The sequence below is a fragment of the Zalophus californianus genome, chromosome 9 (genome assembly GCF_009762305.2).
Source record: "Zalophus californianus isolate mZalCal1 chromosome 9, mZalCal1.pri.v2, whole genome shotgun sequence".
NCBI lineage: Eukaryota > Metazoa > Chordata > Mammalia > Carnivora > Otariidae > Zalophus > Zalophus californianus.
This window is the reverse complement of record NC_045603.1, coordinates 76857889-76882602: the sequence shown is the minus strand read 5'-3', so window position 1 is coordinate 76882602 and position 24714 is coordinate 76857889. Positions and strand designations below refer to the sequence as shown.

General features: G+C 40.4%; 1 protein-coding gene across 2 annotated transcripts in view; it reads left to right on the top strand.

Moving 5' to 3' along the window:
- The window catches only part of LOC113922917 (protein O-mannosyl-transferase TMTC2-like), a 54485-nt gene extending 30028 nt beyond the window's left edge, over positions 1 to 24457 (top strand). For both annotated transcript variants that reach the window (XR_003520108.1, XM_027595320.1), the window contains exon 3: positions 24183 to 24457. Coding sequence is in view for 1 of the 2 variants with exons in the window: in XM_027595320.1 (XP_027451121.1) it covers positions 24183 to 24308 (126 nt within the window). In the remaining variant the exon portion in view is untranslated. The remainder of the gene's footprint in view (positions 1 to 24182) is intronic.
- The last annotated feature ends 257 nt before the right edge of the window (positions 24458 to 24714 follow it).

Here is a 24714-nt window from a genome sequence, read left to right as displayed (position 1 = left end):
GATCATAGTGTAGTTCTATTTTTAGCTTTCTGAGGAAACTCCACACTCTTTTCCACAGTGGCTGCACCAGTTCGCATTTCCACCAACTGTGCATATCCTTGCCAACATCAGTTTTTTCTTGTGTTGTTAATTTGAGGCATTCTGACAGGTGTGAGGTGATATCTCACTATGGTTTTGATTTGTGTTTCCCTGATGATGCGTGATGTTGAGCATCTTTTCATGTGCCTGCTGGCCATCTGTATGTCTTCTTTGGAAAAATGTCTGTTCATGTCTTCTGCCCATTTCTTAGCTGGATTATTTGTTTTTGGGGTGTTGAGTTTGATAAGTTCCTTATAAGATTTTGGATACTAACCCTTTTCGGATATGACTTTTGCAAATATCTCCTCCCATTCTGTAGGTTGCCTTTTAGTGCTGTTGATTGTTTCCTCCACTGTGCAGAAGCTTTTTATCTTGATGAGGTCCCAATAGTTCATTTTTGCTTTTGTTTCCCTTGCCCCTGGAGATGTGTCTAATAAGAAGTTGCTACGGTCTAGGTCAAAGAGGTTGCTGCCTATGTTCTCCTCTAGGATTTTGATGGTTTCCTGTCTCACATTTAGGTCTTTCATCCATTCTATTTTTGTGTGTGGTGTAAGAAACTTGACCCCAGTTTCATTCTTCTGCATGTGGCTGTCCAGTTTTCCCGACACCATTTGTTGAAGAGACTGTCTTTTTTCCATTGGATCTTCTTTCCTGCTTTGCCAAAGATTAGTTGACCGTATAGTTGTAGGTCTACTTCTGGGTTTTCTATTCTGTTCCATTGATCTATGCGTCTGTTTTTGTGCCAGTACCATACTGTCTTGATGACTACAGCTTTGTAATATTGCCTGAAGTCCAGAATTGTGATGCCTCCAACTTTACTTTTTCCAAGAGTACTTTAGCTATTCAGGGTCTTTTGTGGTTCCATACAAATTTGAGGATTGTTTGTGCTAGCTCTGTGAAAACTGCTGGTGATATTTTGATAAGGATTATATTAAATGCGTAGATTGCTTGGGGTAGTATAGACATTTTAATATTTGTTTTTCCAATCCGTGAGCATGGAATGTTCTTCCATTTCTTTGTGTCCTCTTCAATTTCTTTCATAAGTGTTCTATAGTTTTCAGAGTACAGAACTTTTACCTCTTTGGTTAGGTTTATTCCTTGGTATTTTATGGTTTTTGGTGCAATTGTAAATGAGAAATTCTTGATTTCTCTTTCTGCTGCTTCATTATTGGCATATAGAAATGCAACAGATCTGTACATTGATTTTTGTATGCTGTGACTTTACTGAATTTATGTATCAGTTCTAGTAGTTTTTTGGTAATGTCCTTCGGGTTTTCTACATAGAGTATCATGTCATCTGTGAATAGTGAAAGTTTGATTTCTTCCTTGCTGATTTGGATGCCTTTTATCTCTTCTTGTTGTCTGATTGCTAAGGCTACAACTTCGAGTACTATGTTAAATAACAGTGGTGAAAGTGGACATCCCTGTCTTGTTCCTGACTATAGGGGAAAGCTCTTGGTTTTTCCCCATTTAGGGTGATATCAGTTGTCAGTCTTTCCTATATGGCCTTTATGATGTTGAGGGTCTTTATCAAAAATGGATGCTGTATTTTGTCAAATGCTTTTTCTGCATCTGTTGAGAGGAGCATATGGTTCTTATCCTTTCTTTTATTAACATGGTATATCACATTGATTTGCAAATACTGAACCATCCCTGAAGCCCAGGGATAAATCCCCCTTGATCATGGTGAATAATTCTGTTAATGTTTTTAATTTTTGATTACTCATTCAATGCCAACAAATTGGGCAATGTGGAAGGAATGGATAAATTTCTAGAAACATATAAACTACCAAAACCCAAACAGGAAGAAATAGAAAACTTGAACAAATGGATAGCCAGCCAAGAAATTGAATCAGTAATCAAAAATCTCCCAACAAACAAAAGGCTAGGGCCAGATGGCTTTGCTATTGCTTAAAAAAAAAAAAAAAAAAAAAGGAAGAGAGAGAAACTTGGCAGGGCCCAGATTTTCCACAAATTACTGAGCTTCTGAAATTTAAGCAGAATTAAACAAGATGGTTATTTGAAAAGTAATACAGAAGTCAATGAGTTAAAAATAAATATTTCAGTTGATGATTTCAGTTGGCTCTACTAGCACCTCTCTACCCAATGTAATTACTTTTGGAGTCATTCCAAATGGCTTCCTTTCTGCTTAAAAAAAATGCAATGTTATGCCAGCTTTTCACGTAGTTTATAAACAGTTTATTAGCAATATTGATTTGAGTTCAAATAAACAAGAAGGTAGGAGATGTCTATCAGTTTCCATTTAGGATGAATATATTTTAATAGGGTACTATTTTGGGTAAATAATCATGACTGGATAGTTTTAAGGAAGTCCCTTTTGTTCTATTTTTATTTTCTTCCCTTTTTTGGTAACCTATTTGGGTTGCAGAAGCAGCTGTTTAAAAGCTCATAATGCATATATTTTATTTAAATTACCTATCTAAATAACTCCACCAACACTGTAACTTTTGAGAAAAAATTACGCTTTATATTTACTTTTTTTCAATAAGACAATGTAAATTTACAATGAAAGAGGAAACTGAGGACAAACTGAGGCCCTGGCAAAGCCAAAAACAGAGCTTAAAGTCAAAATGAGTAATGTCATACACAGCTGCAAATAGTCCGCGGTTTAAGCTGTAGCTAGATATAAAATAAGGAAATTCTGCTTTCCCTTTCCCCTAATTTTTAAAAAGATTTATTTATTTATTTATTTATTTTGGAGCGGGGGGGGGAGGGAAGGGCAGAGGGAGAGAATCTTCGAGCAGACTCCCCAATGAGCTCAGAGCCCAATGTGGAGCTCTAGCCCATGACCCATGGGCTCATGATCTGAGCTGAAACCAAGAGTTGGACGCTTGACTGAGTGCATCACCCACGTGCCTTACATCCTCTAATTAAAAAAAAAAACAAAAACTGTTTATTATGGAAAATGTCCAATCTGTACAGAAGTAGAGAGAACAGCCTAACGGAACTCATCTAGCCAGTAGCCACCTTCAACAGTCATCAGCCCATGTCCAACCTTGTTTCATCTGTATTCTACCATCCCATCTAGTCCCACAGGACTATTTTGAAGCAAATCAAAGACATCATATCATTCTTTTTTATTGAAGTACAGCTGACATACAATGTTACATTAGCCTCAAGTGTACAACATGGTGATTTGACAAGTCTATACACTATGCTATGCTCACCACAAGTGGAGATACCGTATGTCACCATTCAACGCTATTACAATACCATTGAGTATATTACTTACGCTGTACCCTTCATTCCCATGACTCACTCATTCCATAACTGGAAGCCTGTACCTCTCACCCCCCTTCACCCATTTTGCCCAACCTCCCACTCCTCTCCCTTCTGGTAACCACCAGTTTGTTCTCATCATATCATTTTAAAAGTATACATGTTAGTATGAATTTCTAAAAGACAAGAAGTCTTTTTAAAAACTATAATCTCAATACAATTATTACTTAAAAAATTAATATCATCATATATCCAATCAATGTCTAATTTGCTCTGATAGTTATCTTATAAATGTTTTTTAATAGTTGTTCTGTTCAAATTAGGATCTAAACAATGTCAACACCTTTAATTTGCTTGAGAAGTCATTTTAAGGCATTTAAAATCCATAGTGTCTCTTTCGTCCTTTTATTTTTCCTTGCAATGTGTCCATGGTGTAAATGGGTCATTTGCTCTATAGTTTCCCACATTCTGGATTTTGCTGATTGTATTTCCAGATTATCAGTTGACTTGTACTTTTGTTTCCTGTATTTGTTGTAAACTGGTAGCTAGAACTGCTAACTAGACCCAGAGGGGTTTTTTTTTTAATTTTTTATTGTTATGTTAATCACCATACATTACATCATCAGTTTCTGATGTAGTGTTCCATGATTCATTGTTTGTGCATAACACCCAGTGCTCCACGCAGAATGTGCCCTCTTTAATACCCATCACCAGCCTAACCCATTCCCCCACCCTCCTCCCCTCTAGAACCCTCAGTTTGTTTTTCAGAGTCCATCGTCTCTAACGGTTCGTCTCCCCCTCCGACTTACTCCCCTTCATTCTTCCCCTCCTGCTATCTTCTTCTTCTTTTTTTCTTAACATATATTGCATTATTTGTTTCAGAAGTACAGATCTGTGATTCATCAGTCTTGCACAATTCACAGTGCTCACCATAGCACATACCCTCCCCAATGCCTATCACCCAGCCACCCAATCCCTCCCACCCCCCACCACTCCAGCAACCCTCAGTTTGTTTCCTGAGATTAAGAATTCCTCATATCAGTGAGGTCGTATGATACATGTCTTTCTCTGATTGACTTATTTCACTCAGCATAACACCCTCCAGTTCCATCCACGTCGTTGCAAATGGGAAGATCTCATTCCTTTTGATGGCTGCGTCATATTCCATTGTGTATATATACCACTTCTTCTTTATCCATTCATCTGTCGATGGACATCTTGGCTCTTTCCATAGTTTGGCTATTGTGGACATTGCTGCTATAAACATTGGGGTGCACGTACCCCTTCGGATCCCTACCTTTGTATCTTTCTGGAAAATACCCAGTAGTGCAATTGCTGGATCATAGGGTAGCTCTATTTTCAACTGTTTGAGGAACCTCCATACTGTTTTCCAGAGTGGTTGCACCAGCTTGCATTCCCACCAACAGTGTAGGAGGGTTCCCCTTTCTCCACATCCCCGCCAACATCTGTCGTTTCCTGACTTGTTAATTTTAGCCATTCTGACGGGTGTGAGGTGGTATCTCATTGAGGTTTTCATTTGGATTTCCCTGATGCCGAGTGATGTTGAGCACTTTTTCATGTGTCTGTTGGCCATTTGGATGTCTTCTTTGGAAAAATGTCTGTTCATGTCTTCTGCCCATTTCTTGATTGGATTATTTGTTCTTTGGGTGTTGCATTTGATAAGTTCTTTATAGATTTTGGATACTAGCCCTTTATCTGATATGTCATTTGCAAATATTTTCTCCCATTCTGTCGGTTGTCTTTTGGTTTTGTGGACTGTTTCTTTTGCTGTGCAAAAGCTTTTTATCTTGATGAAGTCCCAATAGTTCATTTTTGCCCTTGCTTCCCTTGCCTTTGGCGATGTTTCTAGGAAGAAGTTGCTGCGGCTGAGGTCGAAGAGGTTGCTGCCTGTGTTCTCCTCTAGGATTTGGATGGACTCCTGTCTCACGTTTAGGTCTTTCAACCATTTGGAGCCTCTTTTTGTGTGTGGTGTAAGGAAGTGGTCCAGTTTCATTCTTCTGCATGTGGCTGTCCAATTTTCCCAACACCATTTGTTGAAGAGACTGTCTTTTTGCCGTTGGACATTCTTTCCTGCTTTGTCAAAGATTAGTTGGCCATAGAGTTGAGGATCCATTTCTGGGCTCTCTATTCTGTTCCATTGATCTATGTGTCTGTTTTTGTGCCAGTACCATACTGTCTTGATGATGACAGCTTTGTAATAGAGCTGGAAGTCCGGAATTGTGATGCCACCAGCTTTGCTTTTCTTTTTCAACATTCCTCTGGCTGTTCGGGGTCTCCTCTGGTTCCATACAAATTTTAGGATTATTTGTTCCATTTCTTTGAAAAAAGTGGATGGTATTTTGATGGGGATTGCATTGAATGTGTAGATTGCTCTAGGTAGCATTGACATCTTCACAATGTTTGTTCTTCCAATCCATGGGCATGGAACGTTTTTCCATTTCTTTGTGTCTTCCTCAATTTCTTTCATGAGTGTTTTATAGTTTTCTGAGTACAGATCCTTTGCCTCTTTGGTTAAATTTATTCCTAGGTATCTTATGGTTTTGGGTGCAGTTGTAAATGGGATCGACTCCTTGATTTGCCTCTCTTCTGTCTTGTTGTTGGTGTATAGGAATGCCACTGATTTCTGTGCATTGATTTTATATCCTGCTACTTTACGGAATTCCTGTATGTAGACCCAGAGGTTTGATCAGATCAGCCTCCGATTGCTTTTTTGACATGAATACTTCATAGATGTTTTTTGTACTTCCACCAGGAGAGTGTCTGGTTTTCTGTTGTGTGGCCCTAAAATGGGTTCTGGTGTTGTCAGCCTGACCCATTCCCATCAGCTTTTGACCCAATATTTTAGCAGACATTGCTTATCGTTGCTCTAGATCAATTACATCAAGAGGAGAACATTGTAAGTTTTAGAGGGGAGGGGGTTAGAACAGTGATGGGTATTAAGGAGGGCACGTATTGCATGGAGCACTGGGTGTTATATGCAAACAATGAATCATGGAACACTACATCAAAAACTAATGATGTACTGGATGGTGACTAACATAATATAATAAAAATAAAAAATAAAAATAAAATACATTTTTAAGAGCCAGAGTGAGGGTGTGATGCATGACAAAACTGTGCCACCTTCCTGTCAAGTTTGATCGTCACAAGAGTCTTCACTAAATTGGTAGGCACAGAATATTGGCCTGGACACTGTACAAAAGCAATCCTCACTATCAGAGAAAGCAAGTATAACCCAGGCCAGGTCCAGGCCCAAAAAACAAAAAGCAGTTGCCAAACCTTCAGCATTTGCTGCCTTATGTGTACTTTAACATTTTACAAATAATATTTGTAAAAGAAAGAATGGAAAAACACCATTGAAATATGCCCATCCTCACTTTCACTTTTTTCAGCCCTTTGGGGCTTGAGGGTAGGGGATATGAATGCTCTCTCTCCTTGAACCTCAACCTGTTGTGGATAATTTTCCACTGCCAATGGAGGGAAAAGAGGAAACGGGTGGAGATAAGTGGGGAGGAGTTTCGAAGAGTGTTCCAGACCAATAGCTACTGGTACATTCTGTCCATTTGGATTTCAGTTGTCAAAATCCTTATTTTAAACTGAACTATATATGACCTGTAAAACAACCAAACCCAATAGCAACTTGAAATGTTGGGGATGAAGGTGAATTATTAGAATTTGGCCTTACCCACCCATGGCTTGGCATGTCTGCTATATTGTAATTGACCTGTGGGAGTGACTGTAATGGAGCCCTGGATTGGTATGTCAGTAAGGGTTTTCCTTGACTCCCTCCCAACCGATTAAGGAGAGTGTTGAATCTCTACAGGTTGTCATCTTGGTCAAATGTGTTAAATAGGAACTTTCATCATGGCAATAGAGCCCACACACAGGCAAGCCTTGTCCTTCCCTAGACTATTTTGATAATGTGATGAGTGAGTGAAAACTTCCTCCTTGGAAGGTCATTAGCCATTTTTTGTGTGTGTGGAATTCATTCCAAAGACTTTTTAACACAGCATGAAAAAATCAAGAAACATTCCAACTGCGTTAATAGAAAGATTTAGCCCTTCTGTGGTAGCTTTCATTTAAAAAATTCCTTGCAAACATTAACTAATCCATCTGGCAATTTATGGAGGTTAGTTAGACTCTACATTTTGTTCTTTCAGAGTTTGAAAAAAGAAATTTGGCTTCTATCTCATGTTTTTCATACCCTCTCTTTTCCTGGTCTATTTATGTACAGGAAGGCTTTAGAAGTCAGATTCTCCTACTAATTAGTTACCTCTCAAGGGAAAGACCACTATCTGTGTGTGTGTGATGATGACTTACTAAAGACATGATCTTAAAATCTCTGACTCTGGGACAGTAAACAGTGAAAGCAAATGTTTATAAAACTAGAAGCCCTGTTTATGGGCATTTTTTTTGTAATAAAAATGAACAATGGATGAGATGCATGCAAAAATGCCAATATAGTAATTGCAACTTGTTGACCTAGAATGTTTTCCAAGTGATATAGGGACTGTACTGGGTAAGAGTCTCTTTGAAATAATTTTATAACCCCAGATATGTCCTTAAAATTTAAAAGAGTATGTAAGTACAGTTGATTACTAAAGGAAAAAAAAAGCCTTTTATTGAATGAGCAAGTATATACACAGAGATATACAGAGTTCAAAAGATGATACAAAAGATCTATTTTCTTCTTGAGCTCACTCTCAGTTGTACCAAAGCCAACGTGATTGATAAGCAGGGAGTCTGTCCTGTTTAGTCTCACTCTCCTTCCTCCTTCATTCACTGAGTATGGACCGGGTGCTTATAATAGGCCACCCACATTTCAGTTGATGGGACTAGAGTGGTAAACAAAAGAAAGAGCCTGCCTTTATTGACCTTGCAGTTGAAATAATAAACAAATACAAATATTTTTGTATATATGTATGTATATTTATATACATATAACATATATAATCTATGCATTTATTTTTACAAATATTTATTTAAATGCATATTTACATGATGTGTACCAGGGATTGATGAGTGCTTTGAAGAAGTCAGGGAAGGTCTCAAAAATAAGATGACATTTGAGTAATGACATGAAGCAAGTAAGGAAGTGAGCCATGTGGCTATTTGGGGAAGAACATTCCAGACAAAGGAAAAGCAAATGCCAAGACCCTGAGGCAGGAAAGTGCTGGAGTGTTCGCAGAACAGTAAGGAGGCTGGCTTGCTTGGCTAGAACAAAGTGGGCCAGAGGTAGAGTCATTTAAAATGATATCAAAATGATGAGAGAGTGCCTCTGTGTGTGTGTGTGTGTGTGTGTGTGTGTGTGTGTGTGTGTATGTGCCTGGACACTTGCATGTGCATGCATTCACGCATGCATGTGTGGCTGAGTGTGTGTGTATACAGATCAAGCCTTCATCTTTTTAAGCCTCACTTACTCTCTCCTCTCCTGCCATGCTTCTTCCACTCGGACTCTGACATTCTTGATAGTCAAATGGTTTTGTCTGGTTTTCACCTTGATGGAACCAAGCCATGGGAGGTGGGGGGCAAGACTAGGGAGAAAACTTCTTTAGATGCTTCTGTGTGTGTTTACAGGGGCCGGGCTGGTGATTGATGGGGAAAAAAGAAAGCCTTTGAGTCAATAAAGAGCCTACAAGACATGCAACTCTTTCATACTAATATCAACCTCCTCTTAATGCTTAGTTTTGGTGTTTTTTTAATCTTGCAGTCTATCTCTTCTCCAACTTACCAAACACTTTCTTCTGCCATCCTACCCGATATCAGTCAGGGGAGTGAGGGGGTGGTAGAATACTCTATCCTGCTACAATTACCATTAATACTTCACTTCTTCACTTATATTTAAACTACATATTATAAAGCTACAGAGTAAGATATAAAAGAAATAAAACAGCAATTAAAATAATACAAGTGCATTATCATCCCCTTCCCTAAACCCCACCCTTCAGGGGCCGGTATAGAACATTTTCTTTTGTACGTTTTTACAATTACTGAAAACAAACACAAACTATGTATGTTTAAGAAGTAAACTGAATTAGACACTGTTCCACCTTGCGGAATATTTCAGGCCACTTCAACATCAAGTTGGAAGATTAACGCAGGTAAATGATGCAGAACATAGATTGTGAATTTGCCAAAGTTTTGTCCAAAGTTGACAAAAAAGAGTCAAGATTCAGAATTCAAGTTTTTGTTGTCCTGTGGAAATAATTACAAGATGAATGTTAGAGATTGAATCTCAATGTTAGAGATTGATTCTTGTTTTCTATTTTTTCACAGCCTAAGAAAATCTGGCTTGAGTGGTAGTTTATTATTTGCCAGGAAAAAAAAAAATCTCAGTTTGAACCTCAGAGGAATGTGGCCCTTATTACTTGTGAGAATATGAATACTATAGAGTATGTCGATCTGGGCCTCTCCATCATCTCTTTCTACTCACACCCTACATGCACTAGGGCTGGATTTAATCTTACATGATGTAGAAATCAATTTAGAAACTTAGTACTGAACTAAATCCTCTGTCAATAATGATCTTTAAATGATTTTTAAATGAACTCATTTGCTCTCAACATTGTGATTAGGATAATCACTCCATTGGAATGTATGAACAGTAGAGATAAAGGGTATTTAAGTAGTGAAGGCTGATTATTCTATTTTCTTCTATGAATAGTTAATGTTTATACCCCAGGAGGAGCATAGGCTAAAAAGGCACTTGGGTTTTCCTTTATGACTCTTGCAGATTCAGGCTGAACTAGCATGTTGGTTTGCAATAAATAGAGACATAAATCAGGAAAATAGCCAGTCTAATTTTGATTGTGTAAGAGAATGAATTCCATTGGGTCTATCTATTTTTTATAGTTTTCTATTTCCAGTGTCTTCTAATGTGGTTTCCCTGCATAACAAGAAGAAACATCACTGAATTTTACTTATGAGTACTTTATTTGGTACTGGGTTTTCATTATACTCTCACAGGATGTCTTGAGGTTTGGGGGTATTTTCATCATTATTTTACAATCATGTTGCATACTTACAAATGGAGAACCTTGGGTGAAGTTGAGTGTGGAAGAGACCTGACTTGCCTAATAATGACAACAAGACGTCCTTTGTGCCTGGATATGAAGAAGTGGAATCCCCCTCAGCAGAGTCATTTGAAGGTCCTTTCTTTTCCTAGTAGAGGTGATCATCTGTTTCAACATATCCATGTATCCATCAATTGTTTCCTACATCAATGCCCCCATAACTACCACAAATAATAGGCTATGGCTCTAGGATCTGGAAAGCAAGCCAAATTCTCAGGCCCACATGGGGGCAAATCTGTAGCCTGACCAATGGACATCATCACCAGTGACAATTTGGTGAAAGTGGTGAGGAGGGACGACGTGGGGCTAATGCATCTTCTTACTTTGGGAGGCAGCCTCGTTCATCTGAGGGACGAGGGGCTGTTGTTCTCAGCCTTGCTCTTTCTTAGCCTCTGTGCTCATTCATATCCCAGCCACCCCAACCGACCAACCTACTCACCAAAAGAGCATACAGATATCTGCAAGAAAAACAGAGATTGTCAAACAAACCTCTCTTACACAACATGAAGCTTACTTCTTCAAAACCTGCCAGGGAGAACGTCTCTGGCATCCGTCTACTAGCAAGATAGAGACTTACATCATCTTTGCGGTAGCGGATTGGCTGGAAGCAAGTTCGGCTCCCTCCCACTCTGGGGGAGGGGATTGCACAAAGACTTGAACAATAGGAGGCAGGAATCATGGAGCCACCTTACAGCCTGCCTATCTACCACACTACTGTGGAATGATTATTTTCTCATCATATCTCATCTAATTCCAAGAAGATGGGGCGAGATCATGGCTATACACTACAATACAGCAGACCACTGCACTGACGTAGATACATACAGTAAACTGAACAGTAAACTGGAAGGCAGTTTGCATGAGGCTGAGCCATATTTAAGGTCAAGTGATTATTGTGGCATATAGATCACTTTGGAATACTTTTGCCAATTCCAGAAAAAGCAATCATGAAGTTTGAGGGAATAAGCATCCTGTTTTAATATACCAAATGGAATATAAATGTGAACTTTGAGAATGAATATTGCATTGAGTAGTGAATGGCTCTGTGCCAATGCCAATGATTTTTTTTCTTCTAGACCACATTTCACTTTTCATTTCCTACTCTCCCCCATCACCACGCTCTCCATCCCCTTCCCAACCTCATTACATGAAAGTTTCCTCATGCAGGCCATTTATGGCCCGTGCTGGTATGTTCTGCTTTGGGACCACTGCAATCACTGATAAAAGACATGCTGACCACATATCACTGTGGTCTCTCCATCCACAACCACCACTGCCCTGGGCATGGCCATTGTCACTCTGTGTGCAGCCCAGGCCTCAGTAAGACCCCTGTTTCAGGCTTGGTCAGCTCAAGTGATCAAGCCTTCTCTCACTACTCTTAGCTGCCTCCTCCATCTACCACCTATTTATCTAGCGTGGTCACTTGCTGCTACTTAGGTCAGTTTTCTAGCTCAGCATCTATGATCAACTTTGGTATCTTGACCATGCCTCAAGGCTGAAATGTTTGTTTACATTATTTTAATAGTGTTTGAAAATGAGCTTCCTGATTCATTTGACATAGTGTATTTAAGATGTCAAATGAATCAGGATTTGCAGCTTGGGGCACCCGGGTGGCTCAGTTGTTAAGCGCCTGCCTTCAGCTCAGGTCATGATCCCGGTGTCGTGGGATCGAGCCCCGCATCGGGCTCCCTGCTCCGTGGGAAGCCTGCTTCTCCCTCTCCCTCTGCCCCTGCTTGTGTTCTCTCTCTCACTGTGTCTCTCTCTGTCAAACAAATAAATAAAATCTTAAAAAAAAAAAGATTCGTAGCTTACTTTCAATGGAACATGTTTAAAGATCCATTGCTATTGCTAATGCCTTATCCAAGGTATTTTTTATCCCAGATACTTTTATGTTTGCTATATGTGATGCAAATGGTGACTCCCATTCTGTGACTCTAATTCTACTTGGTAGTCTCACTTTAAAGTCATGACCTTCTGCTTCAAGTAGACTGTTGATACTGCCATGTATCCCTTCTCATTTCCTTATCAATTCAGTGTCTCATTTTATAGACAACTATTTTGCATGTTCTTCTCTTTTCTCAAATCTCCAATACCTTCTTCCACATTACTCTCCGCTGATTTTGCTTTCTACTTCACTGAGAATACAGAAAACACTAAAACAAACCATCCCACCCATTGGGTCCACTTGGGTTACATGCACACACCCTACCATGTCTCCCAACTTACTTTTTGACTGTACCCACGTGCTCTGCCTTTCCTCCACTTGTGGGTAAACTGTGCTCTTCCATTTAATCCTCTAGACCCCCTTCCCTCTCATCTGCTTAAAAATATTATTCTAGTAATTGCCACTCTATCCTGCATCCCCCATTTTTTCTCACGCTACTGAATTATTCTCTCTCATTACTCAACAATTACACCAAAGGTGTAATATTTCCCCTCTTTTTTTTTTTTAAAGATTTTATTTATTTATTTGAGAGAGAGAATGAGAGACAGAGAGCACGAGAGGGAAGACGGTCAGAGGGAGAAGCAGACTCCCCGCTGAGCAGGGAGCCCAATGCGGGACTCGATCCCGGGACTCCAGGATCATGACCTGAGCCGAAGGCAGTCACTTAACCAACTGAGCCACCCAGGCGCCCTAATATTTCCCCTCTTTAAAAAAAATCCTCCCTTGCTCTCACATCTCCCTACAGCCACTATCTCCTATCTGTGCCCACTCTGTGACAAAACTCCCCAAATACATGTGTCTACTCTGCCTGCATCCCTCTCTTTTGTTTTCCATTGACCCCTCTCTGGTCAGGCTTTCAGCTGCACCACTCCAATCCCTGACAGCTCTTGTCAAAGTGTCTAGTGACCTCCTCGTTTTCTGACCCAGTGGTCAATTTTAAGTCCTCATCTTATTAGACCTAAGCAGCATTGGGCAGAGCTGACTGCCCCTCCCTCCCTCTTTGCTTGGCTGCATTCTATCTTAGTTCCCTCTCACCCCACTGTCCCCCTCCAATTCCCTTTGCTGGCTCCTCCTCATTTCCCTTTTCTCTAAATGTTGGCATGCCCAAGGAATTCTTCCTTCTCTATCCACGCTTGACCTCCTGAGATTCCCTCCAGTATCCTGGCTTTAAACACTAACCTATATACTTCCAAGTACAAAACCACACCTCTGGCTTGAATTCCCTCCCTGAGCTACACATTCATATGTCCAGATGACTTCCTGGCTTCTCGAAATGGATGTTTAAAAGGCATCTCAAACTCAGCATGTCCAGGACAAACATTCTGATTCCTGCCATGACCAAGTATGCTTTGGGAAACTCAATAAATAACAAGCCCGTTATTTGAGTTCCTTAGGCCCCAGATCTTGCCATCATCTTAATTCCTGTTTCTCTTACATCTCACATTCTGTCCGATAGCAAAGTCTATTGAATCTACCTTTAAAATATGTCCAGAATATATCCAGGCCTGACTGCTTTGCTCCACTCCCCATTCTACTGCCTAGGTCCGAGTCATACGAATGCCCCCTAGCAGTTCTCCCTCCTTCCTCTCTTGCCTTTTTATAATCTATATGCTACACATATAGGTTACAAGACCATCCTTTTGCAATATAAGTCAGATGATGTCACTCTTCTGTTGAAGACTCTCCAAAGGCTTCACTTCATTCAGAGCAAAAACTACATCTTTCTAGAGGCTTAAGCCCTTCATTCTTCCCACTCTTCCCCTTTCTCACTATGTTCCAAACTCTTCTGGGACACTCTTGACCCAGATATCCATGTGACTTGTTCGCTCCCAACAGATCTCTCTCAAATGTCACCTTATCATGGATGCCTTTCCAAACCAACCTATATAACACAGCACTTCTCAGCTCCCCCACCATCTTTCTTAGCCTCTTCTATTTTTCTTCATAGCATCGGTTGCCACACAACACATTATGTATTTATGTGTTTATTTTTGCCTACCTCCACTAGAACATAAGTTCCATGACAGCAGAAATTTGTTATGTTCAGCACTGTAACTTCAGTGCCTAGAACAAATACTACCAAATCCACAGTAGCCATTCCATGAATATTTGAAGAATAAAATAATTTAGCAACACATTATATTTCAGAGAATATTCCTTTCATGAATAACGACAAAAAATAAATATCAATTGCACCAGACCCTTTGTTAGCAAGAGGAAACAAAGCTGTAAATGATATGGTCTCTGAAGTGACGTTGCCCTGAGTCTACTTGGAAAGATTGGATATAGAAATAAAGTAATAATTCACAATGTAAGAGGGTGGAGGAAAATGCCACATGAGTGACATAGGCAGAATATGCTTTGGTGCAGGCTAGAAATTAATTTTCTCATTCAATGAAATGAGACTGATTCCAGTTCCAGGCCCTGGGCTGGAAGCTGGCCTGATATGGAAGGTTTTCTTGATTCTGGGACCATATGAGCTTGCCCCTAAAAGAAAAGTAGAATTTAAATGAATCAGAACTAGATAAATAGCGTTGCAGACAGGAAAAAGAAGTGAGCAAAGGCATGATATTAGCAATATGTATGACATGTTTGGATAAATTTAAGAAGCCAGTTTACTGAGATGTTTTGTATATGGAAGTAAGAGATTAAAGTCGGAAAGGTGGGGATCATGAAGAAAAGGCTAACATTGAGGTTTCATGTCTCATCTAATAGGTTACCATTTGAGAGGAAAAGAGATTCCTCCTTCATGTTCCCATTGCATCTTCCACTCACCTTAAGCTCTGTATACCCCATCTGTCCCATTGGAAGTAAGAAGAATTGAGGGTCAGATACACATGTAAACCTAAACAATGTCTGACTCCTCCACCAGAAAATAACCTTTCCTAACAGGGCACCTCGTCCTATGGTTTGGTTGCTTTGGTTGTTCTTTGTTTCTATTACACCTGTGCCTGGCATAGTGGCAACACTTTAGTAGATGCTCAGTATATGTTAGTTGAATGAACGAACGAACGAATGAATGAATGAATCACCTTGTCACTGGAACTGAAAGCAGCTGAAAATCCTTTGCCTGCAGAATACTCTTTTGATTTAAAATACAGTAACACGCACAGCTAAGCAAAGCAAAAAAAAAAAAAAAAAATGAGGTACTTTGCCATTCAGCAACAAGACTCGCAGGCTATCTTAGCAGGTAAGTGTAGATCAGTGAGAATTCATTTTCAGCTTAGTCCAGGATGAGTATTGCAGTACTCATTCCCCTTATGTTTGCATGCACCACCATGAAATTTGCCCCCAGAGTCTTTGAATGTTTCTAACTCGAAACAATGGCTGTGTTGGTACTGGCCCAGCTGTTTCACTGCCTGGCACAGAACCTTGCTCACAGCAGGTGCTCTGTAAGAGTCAGTGGAATGAAATGACAGAAGAAATAAGTGAAGAAATTCCATGAGTTTGCCTGCCTGTGGCTCAGGCTTTCTGACATTTGAATAGGACTCCCTACACAGGGGAGGCTGTGATGATTCAAACAACCCAACTGTCTGCACTGGGTGAAGATTTCCTCCAGGCTTTCACTGTGACATCTCCAGGGAGGGACTCTCAGAGCCAAGTTAACACTAATTACCCACCTGGGGCGGGGGGGGGGGGGGGGGGCGGTGGCTGTGACTTCTGCTTCAGCTCCTTTAGAAGTGGGAACAAATGGGATTTAGACAGAAGAGAAACTGGGAGGGGGAATTTTTCAGGTGAATGTGAGGAATCAGGTAGGAGGTGAGGAGGACAGAAATCCAGCCTGAGTGCCTGCAAGCCAGGAGCCAGGCCATCTCTCATGCTGTGCTGGGTGGAGCTCAGCTGCAGAGCTTGGAAGTGTCACCTAACTCTTCTGCAAGTGCTCCCTGGTCATCAGAAGGCTTGTAGACACATTCATCATCTTCTTCCCTTCCACCAATGGCCCATTACAGTTCTCTGCAGAATGATTCATTGTTAGGGTGAAAATCCTAGGGAACTACATTCACACACACACAAAAAATCTGCTCTCTGGCTCCAGTCAGAACTCCCCAGCCCCAGGAGACACATCTTTTCCCTCCTATTCTTAATCGTTTTGTTAAAAGTGATTTGTCTGATCATATACTACATATGTTATCCCAGAATCTCTGTTGTTGTCCTGGACTTTGAGACTGTTGAACAGTTTTTCCCTAGAGTGTTCCTATTTAACTCTAAATAGGCTGCCTAAAGTGCCTGAAATAGTGAAGCAAATATGATGGATGCAACGTTCTAGAGGAAAAAAATGCTACCGTATATATAAATATATATGTATATTTATTTTTTAAATTTGACTAAAATGATATTGCCTAGATATATTTACACAAATCAATTATACTGGATCAGTAAAAATTTTAAAAAGAAACAAAAACCAGGGCGCCTGGGTGGCTCAGTTGGTTAAGCGACTGCCTTCGGCTCAGGTCATGATCCTGGAGTCCCTGGATCAAGTCCCGCATCGGGCTCCCTGCTCAGCAGGGAGTCTGCTTCTCCCTCTGACCCTCCCCCCATCTCATGTGCTTTCTCCCTCATTCTCTCTGTCTCTCAAATAAATAAATAAAATCTTTAAAAAAAAAAAAAGAAACAAAAACCAGAAAAGAGAAGAGGGAGTAGGGACTTAAATAGTACAGATAAATATCTGGGTATTGCCTTCAAAAAGTGTAGTTCCAGGAAAGAGTAGAAGATGAGAGGAGTGAATTTGTCCTTCACCCAGGCAACCTCAATTCTGTGAGCCCTCGCGATGTGAGCATCTTGTAGTGGTGAATGGAATTCTAGTGTTTAAAGATTTGCATTTTTCATAGAATGTGACATCCTTACACTAATCTTACTTTATCTAGTACTCAACCGAAGAAATAGCCATCTGACCCAGTTTTGAAAAAGACGGTTTGGCTTCTTGAAATATGGTATGTCGTTCTCACAAAGGGAAATTTTCTAAAGGATTTTCAAGGGTAATCTTGACTGCACATAATTTTTGCTTCTTACGCTGATTTTAGAACGCTACCCCCATGTGACTGTACAGTAATCTCTAAGCACCATGGCATTCCCAGTAGAGCCACAAAGGTGATTCTTCTTTGTTGGAGATTAAAACGTAAGATATATTTAATGAGTGGGCTCACTGCTGTTGCAGTTGAGGAAGTAGAAGGACATTGTAATAAGTTCTCTAAGGGAATAATGATTCCTTACCATGAAAATGGCCAACCCACTGCCCTCATGTCTGCTGAGAACGGAAGAACAGGAAATGGGCTTACAATATTGCAAAAAGGATGTATTTCAGATACTGAGATGGTTTCTTGAGAGAGATGTTTTATGTGGAAACCTCTTCTTATGTGGAAACTGTTCTTTTTAAGTTCATTCTGACCGGGGTAGTTTATTACCAGCATTTCTCAAAGTGTGTTCTAGCACTGCACAGGACATTAAGAGGGTTTCCTCAAAATAAGGATTCTGTCATTAAATACATTCCAGGTCATCTGAGAGGTGTGGATTTAGACATATGAGGGTGGGTAGGTAAATTGTTCAGACTGTAATGACCCCCCTCAGAGCACGATCTAAAATTTTTCTAGCTTACCATATCCCAACCTTCAAGAATGACAAATCTTCACAGTTATCCTTTAGCAACACCACCTACAGAAGGATTCTTTTGGAACATTTTATTTTATAGAGAGTTTCTAACTAGTCAACAGTAAGAGCAAGAGGTCTTTGAAGGAAAGTTATCTGCTTACCTTATTGACTATTGATTAAAAAGAAACACAAAAGTGGGGTGCCTGGGTGGCTCAGTCACTCAAGCATCCGACTCTTGATTTCAGCTCAGATCATGATCTCGGGGTCGTGAGATCGAGCCCCATATGGGGCTCCTTGTTCAGTGGGGAGTCTGCCTGAGGATTACTCTCTCCCTCTCCCTCAGCACCATCCCCCACTCGTGCGTTCTCTCTCTCTCTCTCTCACATAAATAAATAAATCTTAAAAAAAATAAAGGAGGCACAAAAGCAAATAGGAAAGAATAAAAGCACAGAATGAGGCAATATGTTGTCTGTGTGACAATTTAAACTGCATCAGTGCCAACATTGTGTTGCTTATGGGTGAGGAGAACTTTCCTGTACATTCTAGGAGTAGTTAGTTGACATTTAATACACTCTCCTCAGGAGTCAGTTCTCTTGAGGGGCTTCTACATGCTCTTCCAGTATTGTCAAAATTCATACCAAAGGTTTGTTCTTCAGTGTAAGGAGTAGTAGAAAATAATTTTATACTGGTGAAGTAGGTGCTGGCCAAGATAGGTGGTTAGCTAAGAAGATTGTACAGGAACCGTCACCCTTGAATGAAAAAGATCTAAGACAGGCCAGCCCAGCAGCCTTACGGAGCCAGAACCAGGCTCTGTTTGTCCCTGTGTCTCCACGCTTCACAAAGGCTCTGGGCCCAACCTCACTAGGAGGTAGACTGCTTTACCTTGGAGTGTTCTCCTTGGAGTGTTCTCCAAGTGTACATTGTCCTCAGAGGGAGATTTCCAGACAAAGTTGTCTAGGAAATCCGCAAGGCTGAGTGAGGACTTCCCTGAACTTACAAGAGCAGATGGTGGAAAGCTGTTTTTCTACCTGCTTGCTAATAAATGTTTGTACTTCAGCTGCATTTTATCCAAGACTTGCTGTCAGTGTTACATCCCATCTGGCTCTAAACACCAGGGACCACTAGTGTTTGCAAAAAACCCCGTAACCTTTAAGAAGCCAAACTGGCTTCGGTTAATTTTCAGCGCCAGGACACTGGTATTTGGTATTAAAAAGTAACCCAATTAGAGGAATATCTTTGAGTCAGCCTTCTTGGAATCACTAGAAAAATCTAATCATTCAAATCTCTCACAATCTCTCTGACGTCAGTAACTTTGGCCAGTGAACTCTAATCATCTCTGTATACATACTATATGTAGACAGACATAGACCCTTATTTTACAAGATCTTTTTTTAGTAATAATATAATGCCAAATGCTGCTGAAAAACAAGTTTTACTCTCGCTTTTAGCCAAAGATATTTGTTTCTACCATCCTGAAGGAATTTTCTAGGAAAATATGACTCCCCATTATTGATCACTGGGTTGTCTTCACCACATCTTCAAGTCTTGTGTGGATCATATAAAGTTTCCTCTTTCTTGGATATACTTTAAGATTTAAGTTGATACCATGTGCGGGAAAGCCGTCCTTTTATGAATGCACCGTCCGTGTCTTGATGCATGTGTAAGTGAATGTCTGCTGAGCTGAAACATAAGGATTTGGTACCATTTTTAAACACAGGCCTTCTTTTTCTAGCCATTGCTACATTTTATTAGTCAATTACAGTTGCCCTTTTAAATGATGGAGGTAGGTTGTTGGAATGCATATTTAATTATGGAGGAAGTGAACTATTCTTTCAAGTGAGTTATCTGTGAAAGTAGCTTTTTAAACATCCCTTAAGAAGCAAAATAATCTATCACACTTTTATCACCATATGTCTCATGAGTAGGAAATTGGGTCCTGTCCAAAGAGATGCAACATATTTTGATTATAGAAGATATTTTGCTTTGCATGCATACAGGATGGATAGCAGGAATCAAATCTACTATTAATAGGAGTTCCTCCAGAAGCTGTTATGCAAGTAAAGCTTTCTCTTCCTTTTAGCTGCTAAAATAGAAGCTTACTGGATTTATTGTTACTTTCATATGTAATGAAATAAGCCAAAAATTTCTTGCCATGTTTGTTTGACAAAGTATGATGAGCATTTGACTACCCTCAGGAGATAAAGCTGGATCCACAAAATATGTGGATCTTCACCAAGTGAGTGAAACTTTGTGGATTATATTTGGTTTATTTTCTTTATTGATTTCAGATTCCAGAACAAAGGCACCATCTTCTAGGTGGCAATCAATAATAAGCAGCAGAAGAATGAGATAGCATGTCTTGTAATTTCATAAATATGCTGTTCTTAATCTGCCTTCACCTGTCTATCATTGGTGCCTCTTAGGGGGAAAGAGTTTGGCCTTGGAAAAGCAAGTTTCAAAAACGGCTGGGAGAACAGAGTGTACAAGTCTACTTTTGTCTCCTGGCTATTTCGTTTCTTCATTTAAATTATATCAGTGAATTTTAGAGCTTATGAAAGTCATGAAATGAATCACCAGCTTGAGCCAAATAGAATGTAGGCTGGCAGTCACGCTGTTGGGTTCCTGAAACAACCATTTTCTGCCCCAGTTCAGCTTTGTCTTGTTGCTCTCAGAAAAAATGAAATAGGTCATCCGTTCACGTCTGCATTTGACATAATATATATGGCCTGTGCTCACACCATGGGAGAGCTATCCTAAACCTCTCTGCAGCATGGTGTTGTGGCAGTTTAATCCTAAATCAGGGACACAGCCAAATATGGAATCATTAGTGAGATATGGCAGAAGTGATCCAACTTCTCAGAATCAGCTTTTAACTTTATTTTTTACCTTAAGACCAGCCTGAGATTCTCTTGCCCCACATTGCCATCCCGGTCTGTCTGTGTATGTGCCCATGTCTGCTTGTATCTGTGTATCTTTCTTTCTTCAGCTGTGCCCCCATGCTCGGGAAGCTGAGTCAGGAGTAAATAGACGAAGGGACAGCCAGGAGCTTCCAGGTTACACTCAACCCTGGAGCTGGAATTCATCTGCAGTAATTTATAGCACTGGAAAAAACTGGTGCTCTTCCATTAGCTGCTCGGGACAGATGCATGGCTGTGCCAATGGCCACTGAGTAACAATCTGGGTTTAGACCGAGTCACCTTGGAGAGTCTTACAGGAATATTGAACGAAGATACAGTTAACCCTTGTACAATGCAGGGGTTAGGGGTGCCTACCCCCCCCCACAGTCAAAACTCCGTGTATAACTTTTGATTCCCCAAAAACTTAACCACGAAGAGATTACTGCTTCCTGCCCCTTCAGATCAGCGCTCCCCACTGGAACGAGGGAGTGGTAACCTTCACCTGTCAGAGCTCCCACTGTGGAATCTCTCCACTCTCTCCTCTAGCCCCCCAGTGGCCTCACGTCCCAGGCAACATCGTTCAGATAACCTCCACTTTCAGGGCCAGAGCAACCTTTGCATCCAGCTCCGCTGAGCTCTGAGCAGTAAGCCTCGTTTGTCTCATTTTAGAGCTGAGGCACCTGAGTATGCCTGCTCAAGGTGACCGATTGTGTATTAGTGGCAGGGCTATGATTTGAGTCTGGACGTCGACTCCTGGCCTGAGGCTTCACTTTCCGTGTATGTGGGACCCTCCAGCAGCTCCCCATTGCCTCTAGGTAAAGGTCAACTCCACAGCAGGTCACAGAAGACCTTCGTGATCTATCTTCTGCCCACACATCTAGTTTGATTTCCGGCCATTCTTCCCTTGCACTTTATACTCTAGAAGTATCGAATGGCTCTTAAATACACTGGGTGGCATTTGACATCTACTTGCCTTGTACGTTGTGTACCTTCTGCCTGGAAAGCCCCCAGCCTTGACCCCTCTCTCAGTATTTTCTGCCTTGTAAGCATTTATTCATTTTTCAAACCCAGATTGTCACCTCTACCACGATGCCCTCTTCTACTCAGTTTTCTCCCTTGCTTGGTATATTTATTCACTTACTGATTTATTCAACAAATATTTCCAAGCACCCATTAAGTGCCAGGCACTGAGCTAAGCACAGACCATGCACCAGCGAACACAGCTGCCCAGCTCCCTGCCCTCCTGTCTCCTGGTCTCCTGGGGGGGGAGACATTTTATAAAGACAAGAAACACATAGGTAAATGTGTGATTACAACTAGAATGATTCATGAAGGAAATAAAGAAGAACCTGGTGGAGGAACAAGGAACACGCGGTGTTGTGAGTTTTCAGTTTGCACGTTGGTCCTCTGGAGGAGGCTGGGGGCTCCTTGACTCTCACCTTCATCACCTTCATCTTCCCTGTCCCCAGCAGCGGTGAGCTCCGTGGGGGTCCTGCCCCCTGCAGGGTTGGGAGAGGGAGGGGGAGGCGGGCAGGCACGGAGTTGGGTGTCTGCAGGTCACCCGACACCTGCCTCCTCCCAACCTAGGGGCTTCTGAAGCAGAATTCATGAGGAACACTGGACAGGACACTCATTCTCTGGGGTTTGTTTTCAAATTTGTCAAGACTTATTTGTTCTTCAGCCTTCTTACAAAGGTAGGGTTTTTTTTCAATTTAAGTACTTCGAATTCTTGAACTAAAGGTGCTTTGTAAACTCAAACTATAAACTAAATCACAAAGATAGCTTGCAGCTTTTAAATAAAATGATTTGCACTTCCTTTAGTTTCTTTCAATATCAGTGGGGCATAGAAATATAACATCTTATTGTACTCATTTAAGATGAAAGCTTGTTATAGTAGTTTTTATTTGTTTGTCTCTCCTTTTTGTTTTAAATCTAAAGGGTATTGTTCCTTTGAGTAAAAAATGGCATCATTACTTAGAGAACTATTAATTATTTAGAGGAAACTATCCAAATTACAGTTGTTCATGTGGAATCACTCTCAGAAACTTTATTATTCTATACATTATAGTCAGTAAAGCACAATTTTTAAGTACAATTCAGGTAACAAATAGTCCAAGATGTTTAAGATCTTTTACTTTGTATACTTAAAGTATTTGTAGTTTGTATTGGGAGTCTTAGTTATATTTTTGAAATCTTTTTGTTTATTCTTTTATAATTATTAATAGCAATAGGTTATTTAAAATGTTCATAGGAAATATTTGAAATTATAATATGGAAAGTTGTATATGGTTTTCTTATTAAACATTTTTTAAAAGAAAAACAAGACCACCCAATATATTAAAGTCTACTTTAAATAGACCTACCTTTAAGTGCATCTCATCATATACACACAAGGAAATGCAAACTACTTTTCACAGTGTTCATTAAAACATATTAATAATAAACAATTTTTTTCTGTTACTTATAAATGACAGGAAAGTCTTCACAAATTATATAGACAATATCATAGACAGGTGTTTTCTCAGTTTAATGAATAATTATGATTTTTTTTTAAGAGAGAGAGAGAGCATGGGGGAGCAGGGGCAGAGGGGGAGAGGGAATCTTAAGCAGGCTCTACGCTCAGCACAGGGCCCAATGTGGGGCTCCATCTCACGATTGTGAGATCATGACCTGAGCTGAAACCAAGAGTCGGTTGCTTAACTGAGCCACCCAGGTGCCCCTGAACAATTATAATGATTTCTGATTTTAAAAACATGTCATGGAACAAATACTTGCTTACTGGCTTAATTTGAAAAGTGCTAAGAAAATCTTCAGCTCAAATAGTCTCCTTCACTGGCACCAAATTTTACCATTAGCATTTAATTTCTTTTATGCTAAGGTTTGCTTCTCCTGATGAGCTTTGTTTTTTATTGTTAATGTTGCTTAAATGTGTTCTATTTCAGAGAGGACAATAATTAAATCCTCCATGATGCCTTAGTGAGCTTGATTCTATTAAGCTGCTTTGCTCTCTGGAAACCAGTTGCGGGGTCGGGGGGGCCACAGAGATTCTGAAAGGGACCAGAACCAAAAAGTAGGGTTGCGGTAGGGCTGGCCCAGAACAAGGAGTAATGGTCACTGATCCTGTGCAATTATCAGAGGTTTCTGGGTGGCAAACATGTGCCTTGCCTCGGTCTTTAGCCCGAGGGCTTTCTCTGATGAATTCAGCACACTGATCAAAGGGTTTGCATTGGTCTCATTTATTCATTCCGTCAATGAGAACTTGAGAATGAAAGAGATGGTTAAATGCCGACTGAAGTGAAATGTTTAAAAAATTAATTTGTCCTTCACTATTGTGTGTTTCAGAGACTGGAGCACAAGGAAGTGTTAGTGGGTTTGTTGTTCCTGGTTTTCCCGTTCATTCCAGCCAGCAATCTCTTCTTCAGGGTGGGTTTTGTGGTGGCCGAGAGAGTCCTTTACATGCCTAGGTAATTATTGCTCCTGATTTCCTCTTTACGAGACCTGCCTTCTGTCACCAACATGGATAGTTCCAGAGGGACGGTCCTTTGCGTGTGTCACAATTAGGTCCTCGTGTTGCTGAGGCGTGTATTACCTCCGCTTTCACAACAGCCACAGGGAGGTCTGGGCGAGCTCATGCTTGCACCTGTTCACTCCGGCTCACAGCAGCTTACCTCCAGCTGGGAGCTTGACGGCTAAATGGGAAGTACTGACTTGAGTATATTCGGGATTCCAGTGGCAATCATTTACCCCAATATCTATGTTTCATTAAACGTAATTGTAGTAATTTTCTAGAAATATTTGATTTGCATAAAATTATTAACTATGTTAAGTAGTACTATTATAATTAATTTCTTCCTGTCTTCTTTCTTTCTTCTTT